Here is a 14,167-nt window from a genome sequence, read left to right as displayed (position 1 = left end):
AATTTTGAAAATCCGAGATAACAGTTTGATAGCGCGGTCAATTCTGAGTTCTTTCATGCAAAGAAATTGGCTCTACCTTAAAAACTGAGCTCTTGGGAGCGATTGCCGTGGTTCAATGTTTTGCGTCGAAATCGGACGAACATGACGTCACTCTGACGTCATTTCCGGCCGACCTATAGTAGCTACGAAGTTCAAATTTTGACACAAGGTGTCAAATTGATGCAGCCGAAGGTACTGAAAGTTTGGCGTCGATTCGTCAAGCGGTTTGGAAGTTATTGCAGAAAAACGGGAGGGGGGGCTATAAATAGCCCCCCCCCAGTGGGGCGCGGGTTAAGGTGGCGCAATATGACCTCTCTCCCCTACGTTTTATCTCAAAATTGTGTGTCTGGAAACTACAAAAGCGAGCAGCTGTGGTGTTTCCGTATGTGCATAGGTATGTACTTACGCAATCAGGCTTAGAACTCATGTTCTTTGAATTATACAGTTGGTTTATGGGGACTGGCTAAAATGGGGTTCAGTCGTCCACACGATACGTCGTCGGGGACGGGGTAGTTAGCGGCAGGCAGAGTTTGTACGTTCCGGCGATGTTTTCCCTGACGATTAAGTTCTGCATAACCTGCATAATGCAGGGACTGGGGAGACCTCGTAAATTGGAACTCACTGTCTCCCGGTGTTGAGAATACACCCACACCTGTCGGCGGCAGGCGGGTTAGGATCGGCCGTCCCCTACCGCACCATGGCGCGGCCGGCCGTCTCGTACGGCAGCAGCAGTGTGGCGGCTATCCCCAGCGCGGCCGAGGCGGCATATACGGCGGCCGTGTGGCGCACCGAGCTGTGAATTAGCACCTGTGGGAAGACGAGTCGCCCGTCAGACTCAGCACTGTTCACCTGTCCGCCACGACGCAGCAGAAAGCCGCTGGGCACTGAGCAAGCACCTATTCCATATTCAGCGCTATGCGGATGTCATTTGCTCGACTTCCGTATTCTCGTCTGGAGTTAGACGTTCGCTTCATTCAGTACCCCTGGGAGACAACTGCTGCCAGCCATTCACAGGGGCGAAACCAGGGCCTCGTTTCATAAAGCGAGTTCGCAACTTACGCCGCTTTTTGGTCTTGTATTACAAGTACATGTGAAGCGATAAATTTATTTCCCCTTCTCCCTTTTGTTCTTGCTTGCAAGATAAATAAATTCAACGATTCAAAATATCGTTATCGCTTCACATGCACTTGCAATACATGACCAAAAACCGGCGTAAGTTACGGACTCGCCTTATGAAACGAGGTCCAGAGTCCGAGTATTGGCTACTAGGCCGTGCTAACGGTTACTCCAGGGCCATTTTTTATTCCAAGAGTGCCTCCACTGTGTCAGTGAGCATCCAGACCGAAGTGTGGATCACAGGGATGGATGACGAGAACAGGGGGATCCTGAGGATGAAGACGGACATTGAATCGTGGCCGTACCATTTATATACACTGTGGCCGTACCTACCTGGGCTATCAGTGGGGTGGTGATGGCCCCAATCCTTCCAAAGGCGCCACACGTGCCGTTGCCTGTGGCGCGCAGGTGCGTGGGATAAACCTGGAATCAACAGGTCATCGAGGCACTGAGCTAACTCAACCGAGCATATGTGAACACTGGTCAATCATACGATGAAAAGCTACCGACCCGGTAGGCCTCATGTGACAATTGACATCTGGAGTGATTTCATGCACTACTTGCACAGTCTAACCCTCGCCGGCCGAGGGGGGGGGCGCCCCCCCCCTAGGGTTTTTTTCGCGATAGCTCCGAACACGCTGGCGATAGAGAGCTGAAACTTGGCACGGACCTCTGATTCAAGCCGGATCTTTTGACACCAACCGCATTTTCGGGTCAGGTTAGGTCACTGACCGTCATAAGTGAACCTCTGCACGGTCTTCAGATGTCGCAACTTCGCAACGCCCTCACTGCCAGAGCACGGTTCGTCGGAAGCTCATCTCAGGCTCAAAAGAAACGGTATATACCATTCGAAAGCTGACGGAGAGCTGAATCCAAAAATGTAATTTTTATCAAAATCGATCGATGGCCTTTTTTGAAAATTGCGTTTTTGTAAAAACTTAATAACCTTTTATTCAACGGGCTGTCCCGGACATTCTTGAAAACATAAACATGCATTATTGAGTTCCAGTGAAAGCTGAACGCCAAAAGAACAATATTTAGCGAAGCAATATTTCCAACAATATTTAAGCCTTTATTTAAGCAACAATATTTATATTTTTATAAGCAATATTTTTGCGTCTCCCACAGCCGAAAATAAGGCGCAATCACACATCTCAGTGTCACGATGGACCAAAGTCAGCCACAAAGAAGCGTGAAATGACCCTTATCGACTCGCAGACCCGGCGCTCTCGGCCCGCCTGACCGGCCACGAAAAGAACGTTCGGCTCTCGTTCTACTAAACAAATGTCATATTTGTCACTTTAACTGTCCACATCGCTATAAAAGTTATTCAGGATACCTGGGAAGAAAATTCATTGTTCTGCTTTATTTACAACATGCTTTAATTTACATTTTTCTTATACATGTTTTGTTCCATCCAGCTGCGATCAGTGCCCGCGCAGGGGAAGTGAGCGGGGTTTCACTGTCAGAGGCTGTACTGGTGACAGCTGCTCGGCCGTGCGACCGGTCAAAGGTTACCCTGCCCCGCCGGGCGCTACCCCCATCTCCACCCGAGCTGAGGCCGGTGCAACCTCTGACATTTCAGCGCGGCCAATTTTCCTTATATGGGCATGATACCAAGCTCAATTGAGCAAAGTAGACATGAACAAATGCAAATTAAAGGAAATAGTTCACTTTTAACATGGGGTTTGAACTGAAATAGCAGTCTTGTAGCTTGCGCTGAGACTAGCACAAATCATAAGCTTTTATGGCCCAACGATCACCCTAAGCAAAAATATTCGATTTCCCGTTCCAAAAAGAGTGTCTTACGCAGGAATGTGGTGTCTTAGAAAGGAATGCAGTCATATCATCGTCAGCCAATCAGCATGCTGCTTACAGCCAATGCAGCATGCTTAGGTTTGAACTACGCAATGTGATTGGTCAACGCGTAATAAGCTTCCGCGTCAAAACATCATTCTACATAGAATATAGTTCTTCCTATATTAAAATATAGAAAATAATTGTTCTTATAGAAAGGTTTTGTTTTATTTTCTGATCATTTTGAGGATAAAAAATCATAAATCCATAGCAAAATACTAATTTCAGAAAAGTGAACTATTTCCTTTAACCCTCGCCGGACCTATTGGTTTTCTACATACGCGCCGGCCGAGGGGGGGGGGGGGGCGGGTACGACCCCCCCCCTCGCTGTTTCGCCCCTGGTGGAGCTAGCGCGTCGCGGAAAAAACGAGCGTGTGCGCCGTTACCGAGACGCAGAGTTTGGTACCCGATTTTAAGGTCCTAGGTCAACCGGTGACCTCTGAGGTCAGGTCAAGTGCCCCAGGGTACGGTTCCGTTTTTGGTGAATACCTTCGCAAAAAACGGCCGCAGAGCCGCGATTTTGGCAGCATCGTGTTCGCCTCGCTCAGGCGCGTCGAATGATATACTTTTTATCCGGGTCAGGTCAACTTGGGGTGTTGACCTCAGGTCAAGGTCAGGTCAGCACCCCCAGGTCACGAAGTAGGTCGAAAGAGGTCATGTCGCATATCATTCGATTTGGCAAGTCTTCCTGAGTCCATTGGTGGCTTTCTCGACTCGCTAGCTCAATTTGATCAAGAGTTATTGACGAAAAACTAATATGACCTTGATGACGTCATAAATGACGTCACGCAAGGTCAACATTGCAAAAGTGACGCATCTAACCTTGCAAGGAGTGCGTCAAATCACGATTCTGTGTGCTTGAGATAGTTGGAGATCGTTCCCGGCGCCAGAATAGCAGTTTGAATTTTTCCCCATTGACTTATAATGGTGAGGTCACGAAAATGACCTGACCTCATATGACCTTTAGGAAAAATCCGAGATATACAAGTTGTGAGACTCATAATGGATACTAGATCCTGCAAGTTTCATTTCCCTGTGACATCTCCTCTGGCAGTGAGGGCGTTGCGAAGTTGCGACATCTGAAGACCGTGCAGAGGTTCACTTATGACGTCATAGGTCAGTGACCTGACCTGACTAAAAAATGCGGTTGGTGTCAAAAGATGCGGCTTGGATCAAAGGTCAGGTATGCCAAGTTTCAGCTCTCTATCGCCAGCGTGTTCGGATCTATTGCGAAAAAACCCTATGGGGGGGGGGCGGCACCCGCCCCCCCCCCTCGGCCGGCGAGGGTTAATGCATGATGTGAAGATGACAGAACAATGAATTTTCTTCACAGGTATCCTGAATAACTTTAACAGCGATGTGGACAGTTAAACTGACAAATTTGACATTTGTTTAGTAGAACGAGAGCCGAACGTTATTTCCGTGGCCGGTCAGGCAGGCCGAGAGCGCCGGGTCTGCGAGTCGATAAGGGTCATTTCACGCTTCTGTGTGGCTGATTTTGGTCCATCGTGACACTGAGCTGTGTCATTGCGCCTTATTGTCGGCTGTGGGAGACGCATATTAATGTAAGGAAATATTGCTTCGCTAAATATTGTTCTTTTGGCGTTCAGCTTTCACTGGAACTCAAAAATACATGTTTATGTTTTCAAGAATGTCCGGGACAGCCCGTTGAATAAAAGATTATTAAGTTTTTACAAAAACGCAATTTTCAAAAAAGGCCATCGATCGATTTTGATAAAAATTACATTTTTGGATTCAGCTCACCGTCAGCTTTCGAGTGGTATATATCGTTTCTTTTGAGCCTGAGATGACCTTCCGACGAACCGTGAGGAGCTTTCACAGGGAAATGAAACTTGCAGGATCTAGTATCCATTACGAGTCTCACATCTTATATATCTCGGATTTTTCCTAAAGGTCATATGAGGTTAGGTCATTTTCGTGACCTCTCCATTACCTACCTACCTATAAGTCAATGGGGAAAAATAAAAACTGCTATTTTGGAGCCGGAAGCGATCTCCAACTATCTCAAGCACACAGAATCGTGATTTGATGCACTCTTTGCAAGGTCAGATGCGTAACTTTTGCAATGTTGACCTTGCGTGACGTCATTTATGACATCATCAAGGTCATATTAGTTTTTCGTTCATACCTCCCGATCAAATTGAGCTAGCGAGTCGGGAAAGCCACCAATGGACTCAGAAAGACCTGCTGAATCGAATGCTATGCGGCATGACCTCTTTCGACCAGCTTCGTGGCCTGGGGGCGCTGACCTGATCGTGACCTGAGGTCAACACCCTAAGTTGACCTGACCCTAACAAAAAGTACATCATTCGACGCGCCTGAGCGAGGCAAACACGATGCTGCCAAAATCGCGGCTCTGCGGCCGTTTTTTGCGAAGCTATTCACAAAAAAAAACTGAACCGTACCTTGGGGCACTTGACCTGACCTCAGAGGTCACCGGTTGACCTAGGACCTTAAAATCGGATACCAATCTCTGCGTCTTGTAACGGCGCACACGCTCGTTTTTTTCCGCGACGCGCTAGCTCCACCAGGGGCGAAACGGCGAGGGGGGTCGTACCCGCCCCCCCTCGGCCGGCGCGTATGTAGAAAACCAATAGGTCCGGCGAGGGCTAATGTTCACTTTTGCATCGTTGACCTTGCGTGACGTCACCAGGGTTATAGGAGTTTTTCGTCAATAGCTCCCGACAAAATTGAGCCAGCGAGCAAAGCCATCAATGGACTCGGGAAGACCTGCCGAATCGAATAATATGCAATATGAGCTCCTTTAACCAGCTTCGTGACCTTAGGAGCTCTGACCTGACCTCGACACGAGGTCGACACCTTCAGTTGACCTCACCCGAGCAAAAAGTATAGGTAGGGGGGAGTGCCCAATCTGCGCCCGGTCTCCTAATTGCGCCCTCGTCATTTTCTGTGAACCAATAGGTCGATTGGTGTTTAGAAAATTTATTAGTAACAATCATCCAAAAAAAAAATCGACCTACCGCTACCAGCGTAAGGTTGTAGGAGCCGCGTACTTTGAGTGGTTTTGTAAAATGTTATGTTTTCTTATCCTGAGCGTGCTTACTTATTGAACTGTTACTGCCGTTCGTGAGGAAGGGTGGTTGAAAAGTGATTTTAGTAGTGTTATGATATATGTGCCGGGTATGGAGAGACAAAAAACAAGACGGTACATGCCTATTGTGCAGCATTATCAATATTTTGCTGCCATATGACACATTCCGAATTGCGCCTACACAAAATGCGCCATGGCATGGGTGCATTTAGGGCTATGTGAAGACATCGAAGCTTTCAATGTTATCGTTCGTATAACGTTATAAAAAGTGGCCTTTCAATAATACGATAATAGAAATACGATAATACGATTTCAATAAAAAGTGGCCTTTCATATACGATCAACCTTCACTACCTTGAGGTCTGTTTTGCTGTTGGGCAGCTGTAAGGTCATGTGACGTCATCAAAGGTCACCAAAGGTTTTTTGCCAATAACTCCGTACAGGAACAAGATACAGCCGCGCGGATGGTCTCATTGTGTTCAGCTCGTCAAGACGCATCGAATGATATACATGATGACCTCGAGGTCACGTGACCTGAGGTCAACCTTTGACCTTGACCTTTCGAGGTCAACATATATATATATATATATATATATATATATATATATATATATATATATATATATATATATATATATATATATATATATATATATATATATATATATATATATATATATATATATTATATCATTCGATGCGGATTGACGTGAGGATCACGATGACGCCCTTAGTTTGTTCCTATCTTGAATAATTCGAAAGTTATTCGAGAAAAACTCTCTCCATATCTAGCGCCGCCATTTTGACTTTTTTACCCCTGTGACGTTATCTTTGACCTGACCTGAACATGACCTTCGTAAAAATTGTAGACCTTGTCCGTGCGTATCCGATGCCGTTTACCGCTTGTCGCTATCTTGCTTAGTTCTCGAGATCTCAGGGGGGCGGTCATCCGCCCCCCCCCGTCGGTACGAAGTTGGCGCAGACCCCCGTCGGTGCGAGTGTTAATTAAGCTAGAGCTTCGCGGAAAAAGGGGCATATTCGCCGTAACGAGACGCAGTGACTGGTATCCATTTAAAGGTCCCAGGGCAACCGATTAACCCTGAGGTCAGGTCAAGTGCCCCAAGGTACGGATTATGTTTTGGTGAGTTACTAGGTATGTCAAAAATGATCGTAGCCCGTAGGACCGCGATTTTGGCACCATTGTGTTTGTCCTTCTCACTTCTCAGGCGTGTCGGATGATATACTGTTTGTTTGGGTGCCGTTAGCTTAGTGTGTTTACGTCAAGTCAAGGTCAGGTCAGAGCCACTCAGGTCACGAAGCTGATCGAAGGAGGCCATGTCGCATGCCATTCGACTCGGCTTGTGTTCCTGAGTCCATTGGTGGCTTTCCCGACTGGCTAGTTCAATCTATTTGGGGGTTGTTGATGAAAAACCTCTATGGCCGTAGTGACGTCATTAATAACTTTATGTAAGTTTAACGATCCAAAAATTCAACATCGTTTATCTATGGTAAACCAACTAACAACCAAACTAATTGGCCATAATATGGATGTGAATCTATACAAATACCAACCAACACAGAACAGGGGTTAAAACAATGCATGCTATAGCATTTTCTTCTCATTTCATTTTATCTCGGGTGCTTTGTATGAGTCAGTGAATTGTTTACCTCTGGTGTGTAAATGGTGAGACCGAGGAAAACGGACGCAATCGCGGCTCGGCCCAAACCAAGGGAAGCCGTCAGCAGCATACGACTGAAATGTGAAACACCGGTCAGTAGAAGGCGACTGAAACATGCGACACCTAATGTCAGCAGGGCGCCACCGAAATATGGTTCATTTGTGACCTGACGTCAGGGCGCGACTAAAACAAGGGACACTTTTGAGGTTAGTAGGGCGTGACTGAAACAAAGGATTCTCAGGTATCACTAATCCAAACATGTATAGTTTTGCAATAGTTCACTGATTTTTAATTTCGAATATCATTCACATTTTATTGCTTCGAGGCGCAAGGGCCCAGGAAAAGAGATGTAAAAGCGTTTCCCAGTACATACCTACTCACTGTTTTGCGATGGCCACTGTCACCGATTGATACTCAAAACGGCCATATAATAACGCTTATATGGTTCTCTTTGGTAATTGGCTAATGAGTAAAGACCATTTAGACGTTTGTGTCCGTTTCTGTCATTCGAACGTTAACCTTGCTGCCTTTTTAGCTCTATATCTGTAGGGGCTTTATTTGGCATGTGCGTGTAATCCAGAAGACGTTGCAATGTAAAATCTTCCCATTTTTGGATGGTGCTCTGTGGTCTGTAGGGACTGAAGGGCGAAAGCTGTGAAAATGGAGTGAGTGCATTTGTGACACCAGCGGCATATGAGTCGGTAGAGCTGACCCATAGACCGCCGACCAGCATTTCGGGAATCCGCCTTCGTGCCCGGCTGTGACTCATCCTCAATGATTGACATGTCGCCTGGTCGCAGCGGCGGGAGCTGATGATGCAAACGACCTCTCTCTCTCTCTCATTACCTACAACTGAGTGACAACACGCTTAAATGATAACTGCAATACATTCCGCAATGCTCTTGGTGTTGCCGAGGCACGTAATAATTCCAAATCAAGTGGTGCTAGATAAAGTGAACTATATCGGTCAATTGCATACAGGCTACAGCGTGCCTTATCATAGGCCAGGTTACCAGAGACAACAGGTAACTACATATTAAATTTCCCATAAAACGTTTTAAAATTAATTATCTTTCTTTGAAATACTGGTATACCTGCGAATGAAAGCATTCAAACTGAGTTGATAAATATTGTTATTCACCTGGGAAGGAATCATCCCTTTTTTCCCTTAATTTTGACATTTTCCCATAGGATGGAGTGACCAGTTTCAATGACGTGCTTAGAAATGCCAGAGTGGTTGTCGTCCATGTTCCGTATCGCTCTCTTGTGTTCAGCTTCCCTAGCCCTTATACTTCTACCCGTCTCCCCAATATAAAACTTGTTACATTCACACTCATATTGGTAGACTACCCCAGTATTATGAATTTTTCCCGCTTGTCCTTTGGTCTAACCAGCATGTTCCGCAGGCTCTGTCCTGGTTTTGAAGTTGCCCAATTGCGTAGGGTTTTAACGACCTAGTTATCCTTTCTGTGACCCCTTGTACGTAAGGCAGAACAACAAGCGGCTTTTCCTCTCGCTGTTCCCCTGTTGGCCTACTCCTTTCTCTGGTCATCTTCCTACGCGTAGCCCGTATGAAACTTTTTGGATAGTTGTTCACTTTTAAAGCCCTTTGTATGCGTTTTGTTTCTTCGGCTTTATCGCTCTCGTCTGTTGAAAAGGTCTCCCCTCGTTTTATAAGTGAGCGAACTACCGACTCTTTGTGTTGCACGCTGTGATGAGACTCAAAATTTAGATAGTTATCAGTATGCACCGCCCTTCGATATACCGTCGTTTCGACCGAACCGTCTATTTGCCGCCTGACCTCGACGTCCTAGTTCTACTTAGATTATGTTTAGATACAACATACTTTCAGGTAAATGGGGAGTGCTGCAAACAAATGAAAGGAACCGCTATGGGAAGTCCGGTCAGTGTAGTTGTAGCGAACCTTTTCATGGAGGAATTGGAGCAGTCAGCTCTAAGGTCCTTTGCTCAACCGGTGAAGGTGTGGAAACGGTATGTCGATGACACATTCGTGGTCATCAGTGGTACCGACGTGGACCCCTTGCATGATCATTTGAACTGTCAGAATGACAACATTCATTTCACGGTAGAAAAGGAAAGTGACAGTACCTTACCATTTTTGGACGTCGAGGTCAGGCGGCAAATAGACGGTTCGGTCAAAACGACGGTATATCGAAGGGCGGTGCATACTGATAACTATCTAAATTTTGAGTCTCATCACAGCGTGCAACACAAAGAGTCGGTAGTTCGCTCACTTATAAAACGAGGGGAGACCTTTTCAACAGACGAGAGCGATAAAGCCGAAGAAACAAAACGCATACAAAGAGCTTTAAAAGTGAACAACTATCCAAAAAGTTTCATACGGGCTACGCGTAGGAAGATGACCAGAGAAAGGAGTAGGCCAACAGGGGAACAGCGAGAGGAAAAGCCGCTTGTTGTTCTGCCTTACGTACAAGGGGTTACAGAAAGGATAACTAGGTCGTTAAAACCCTACGCAATTGGGTAACTTCAAAACCAGGACAGAGCCTGCGGAACATGCTGGTTAGACCAAAGGACAAGCGGGAAAAATTCAAAATACTGGGGTAGTCTACCAATATGAGTGTGAATGTAACAAGGTTTATATTGGGGAGACGGGTAGAAGTATAAGGGCTAGGGAAGCTGGACACAAGAGAGCGATACGGAACATGGACGACAACCACTCTGGCATTTCTAAGCACGTCATTGAAACCGGTCACTCCATCCTATGGGAAAATGTCAAAATTCTGGCGTATGAAACAGACTGGAGGAAACGTAAGATTAACCCTCGCCCGCACATGGGGGGGGGGTGGTTGCCACCCCCCCCAGGCAGTCTTTCTGCTCTGCACTCAACATTTTTAGAGCTAGAAGGCTGATTTTTCGTATAGCTGCTCCTCTATCCTTTCTTGACGTCCACTAAAAATTTCAAGTTTCTGTAATTTTTGGTTTCGGAGATATGACCTTGTTTTTCAGGTCATGTCATGACCCAAATGGCCAATTCTCAACATCTTGCGTTTGCCATGGGCCTTGTGAGCTTTTGACACCCTGTTTCGGCCTTTTTTGCCAGTCTTACCTCCCACCTATCATGGAACATGTTGTTCGACGATGTACAGGGGTCAAGGTCAGGGTCAAGGTCAACCTAGGTCATCTAAGATAAATGCGTTTTAGGCAAGCTGAATTTACTTTTTGTGAAGTTTTTTGACTGCATTTTTGGTAAAAGCTTCTCAAATCATGATTTCATGTGATATGGACCCAAAAACAATCGGTGCACACATCAGTATACACACAGACACACACAGACATACAAACACATATAATTGACCTTGACCTAACTTGACCTGAAATGACCTCAGCAGCAAAATTCTGGTCGGATAGTGTGACAAAGAGGTTCTAGCTGGCTTGGCACCAGAAAACAGCATCGTCATCGGTATTTGCTAAGCAGCTCACTTGATATCCAACGGTGACCCAAAACAGCAACATTTTTTAGTTTGACCTGACCTGGAAGGTCAATGACTGACCTGAGAAGGTAAAACTGGGTATCATTGGATTCGTCTCTTCCCAAAGAATCTTTTTGGTCTTACTGCTAAGCTCTATCTCCAACAGGAACGAAATGGCGCGGGGGGGGGGTGGCAACCACCCCCCATGTGCGTTCTAGGATGGGAAAATGGCATGTGCGGGCGAGGGTTAAAGAAGGGATATTCATAGAAAGAGCGAAGGGTAGAGTTTTAAATACAAAACCCGGTGTACCGCTGGCAAATGTGTACCGTGTGCTGAAGTAGTGAAAAAGTGCAGGGTGTCTCTATGCTGGGACCTGAGGAATGATAATATGTATACTTGTATGCATGTTGTTCCGCCGTTTTGACGATTTGCTTATGATGTTGAAGCGCATGTGATAGGCATGTGTCTTTTTTATCGTTGCTGACGTCTGTGATATTACCTGATATTTTTACTCTTCATCCAAGAAGCGAAGACTTAATTTAAGCATGTGACCACATAATTTTGGAAATTTGAATGTGCGCCACTTATACGTATCCAAACGATGTTTAATATCACGAACCGAAGGACTAGGATGAATTGTTAATTTTGATTTGATTCTATGTGTGTCTAACTGTCTAGGCTGAGGAAGAAAGCCGCAGTGCTTTCGAAAGCTACCATAAATAAAAAGTACCTGGTGTTTCGAATATTCGTCCTAAACCTCAAACTGAGTTGCAATATCAGAAATAAATAATTCGCTAGTTATTGACGGGCCGTTTCGTCATGTGCCCTTGCATATCACTTCTTATTAGCGAAGTGCCAATTACCTGTTCTGCGCGATTGCGACCCTTCGTATAATTTGTTAGACAACACTTCTTGTGTACCAATAAAATCTATCTGAACGGCTTTTCGGATGAGTTGACTTATCGGAATGTTTCATCATCGTGCAATTTTAACCCTCGCCCTGGCAGGGCATTTTTCATAACACGGCCTGGCAGGGGGGGGGGGTCGATGCGACCCCCCCCCCTCTCGCGATTGGCTCCTATGGCACTTAGAAACACCAAATTTGGTAGGTAGGTGGGCCCCCTGGATTTCTCGCCCCTGTGCAAATTTGGTTGCTCTAGGTCAATATTTAGGGGGTTTTTTGGGGGGTATAAATGTAAAAATTTCGCTAAAAACAGGTCAAAAGTTTTTCGCTTATAACTTTTGATCTAATTACGATAGAGCAAAAAGAAAAGCACCAGTGAACTCAGCACGTCAAGGCGCGTCGAATGCTATACTTTTAGCTTGCTTGAGTGTACTTAAAGTTTTTCTTAATTTTTAAGTAAAATTTAATTAATTAATTAAGTTCAATATTACTAAATTGCATCATATCGCATATCATTCGATTCGGCTGATCACCAGGAACACAATAACACCATTTTTCAAGCTCTAGTGTCATTATGTGCCAAGTTATTGGCAAAAACGTCATTTGACCTCAGTTGACCTCATTTGACCTGACCCATGGATAAGTACACCAAACAAAGAAGCACCAAGTGACCTGCTGTTAAGTACTGTGGTTTCAAGGCACAAAAGTGATAGAACGAAGCGGATATCTCCAGTATTTTCCGAGTTTAGTATTTTCCCATAGGCTTAACATTACGACGTAATGACCTCTAACTGATCTCAGTTCAGTGACCTCAAAAAACCCGAACTATATGTTATACAACTCGGTGAACTTAGCACATCCTGAGAGTTTGAAGGAAATCAGTCCAAAACTGTGAGCTGGACAGGTGCAAAAAGAAAATTCAAATTTGACCATGACCTTGTACCGGTTTTTCTGACCTGGTGGCCTGACCCAAGGTCACCCGGACCTGACATTTTCAGGTCATATGTAAAAAGGCTGCCCCATAGGCTATGCCAAATTTGGCGGCCCTGCGCGCCGCCGTTTTAACGCTATCTTCGAAACACCTTAGGGGGGGGGGTCGCATCGACCCCCCTGCCAGGGCGAGGGTTAAACGTTTTAACGCTATCTTCGAAATACCTTAGGGGGGGGGGTCGCATCGACCCCCCCCCCCTGCCAGGGCGAGGGTTAAAGTATTTATCTAACTAAGAACATGACCGTAGTGTTCCAGAGCGCTACAAGCAATAAAAACTGGCACGAGAGTATTGTCTTGATATGCATATATGCAGACGCAGAGGTGGCCGTAGCTGAGATTTGGTCTGCTCCCCCGCTTCTCCGATACCTGTGGATCGCTTATTTGGCTGAGGAGCAGCCGATACCTACTGAATACTGATAGCGAATCCTCCCCCAACACACACCGAATAAATAAGCAAAACTGGGTAGCGGACTCGAGAACAAATTGATCCAATACTCCGCTACCAGCGGCAGACAACAGAAGACCTTTTTTGTGAAATGTGTGTGATTTGGACAATGCACATGCACTTTGATCCAGCCTCAGCTGCTATCATAATTGATTAATCACTCTATAATTATTTTAGTTACATTTGCTGCTCTCTTTCCAAGCGCCATTTTTAACGTTTTTCTTTCGTATCCATGTGAATATGATCATTGGAGGACACAAGTAACTATTCCTTCACAACTCAAGAGATGATGAGTGTCGTCTTGCGCCTGGCATCGTTCTTTTAGTACCCTAGGCCTCCATGTGACACGATACGAGAGTCAGTTTACATTTTACAAGGAGCAGTTTCCTAATCGCGGCAACCGCGCTGCTCAGCGACGCAGGGCCTCGTCTAAGGAATTTTCACTGGGGGGGGGGGGGGGGCCAGAGGCTGAAGGAGCCAAACCTAGGGTACCCCCAAATCCTGTTTTCTCGCCGGATTTAGACCACTTATTATTTCATCACAGCCCTGATACCATGAATATTTTTTTAACAAAAAAAAAAAAAATAGTAGGCAATCCGACCCATGCTTT

At 45.6% G+C, this 14,167-nt stretch overlaps 1 protein-coding gene across 1 annotated transcript; it reads right to left on the bottom strand.

Annotated features, from left to right (window-relative positions):
* Positions 1-330: 330 nt before the first annotated feature.
* LOC122387718 (putative transporter svop-1) lies at positions 331-7,834 on the bottom strand. Its single transcript, XM_043378125.1, has 3 exons — positions 7,754-7,834; positions 1,489-1,578; positions 331-846 (listed from the first exon to the last, which is right to left on the bottom strand). Exons 1-3 carry the CDS (start codon positions 7,832-7,834, stop codon positions 727-729), a joined length of 291 nt encoding a protein of 96 aa, XP_043234060.1. The 3' UTR covers positions 331-726.
* Positions 7,835-14,167: the final 6,333 nt, after the last annotated feature.

This window comes from Amphibalanus amphitrite, unplaced genomic scaffold (genome assembly GCF_019059575.1).
Source record: "Amphibalanus amphitrite isolate SeventyFive unplaced genomic scaffold, NRLGWU_Aamphi_draft 000296F_arrow, whole genome shotgun sequence".
Classification (NCBI taxonomy): domain Eukaryota; kingdom Metazoa; phylum Arthropoda; class Thecostraca; order Balanomorpha; family Balanidae; genus Amphibalanus; species Amphibalanus amphitrite.
Note: the sequence above shows the minus strand (reverse complement) of the source record. Positions and strands in the feature narration are given on the sequence as shown.

Bases quoted from the DNA above. Each gene is read 5' to 3' on its own strand.
- LOC122387718 (XM_043378125.1), bottom strand. From the start codon at position 7,834: ATGCTGCTGACGGCTTCCCTTGGTTTGGGCCGAGCCGCGATTGCGTCC. The intron at 1,579-7,753 runs GTAAACAATTCA...TGTTGATTCCAG, and splicing joins TCACCATTTACACACCAGAG to GTTTATCCCACGCACCTGCG. The intron at 847-1,488 runs GTAGGTACGGCC...GTCTTCCCACAG, and splicing joins CCACCCCACTGATAGCCCAG to GTGCTAATTCACAGCTCGGT.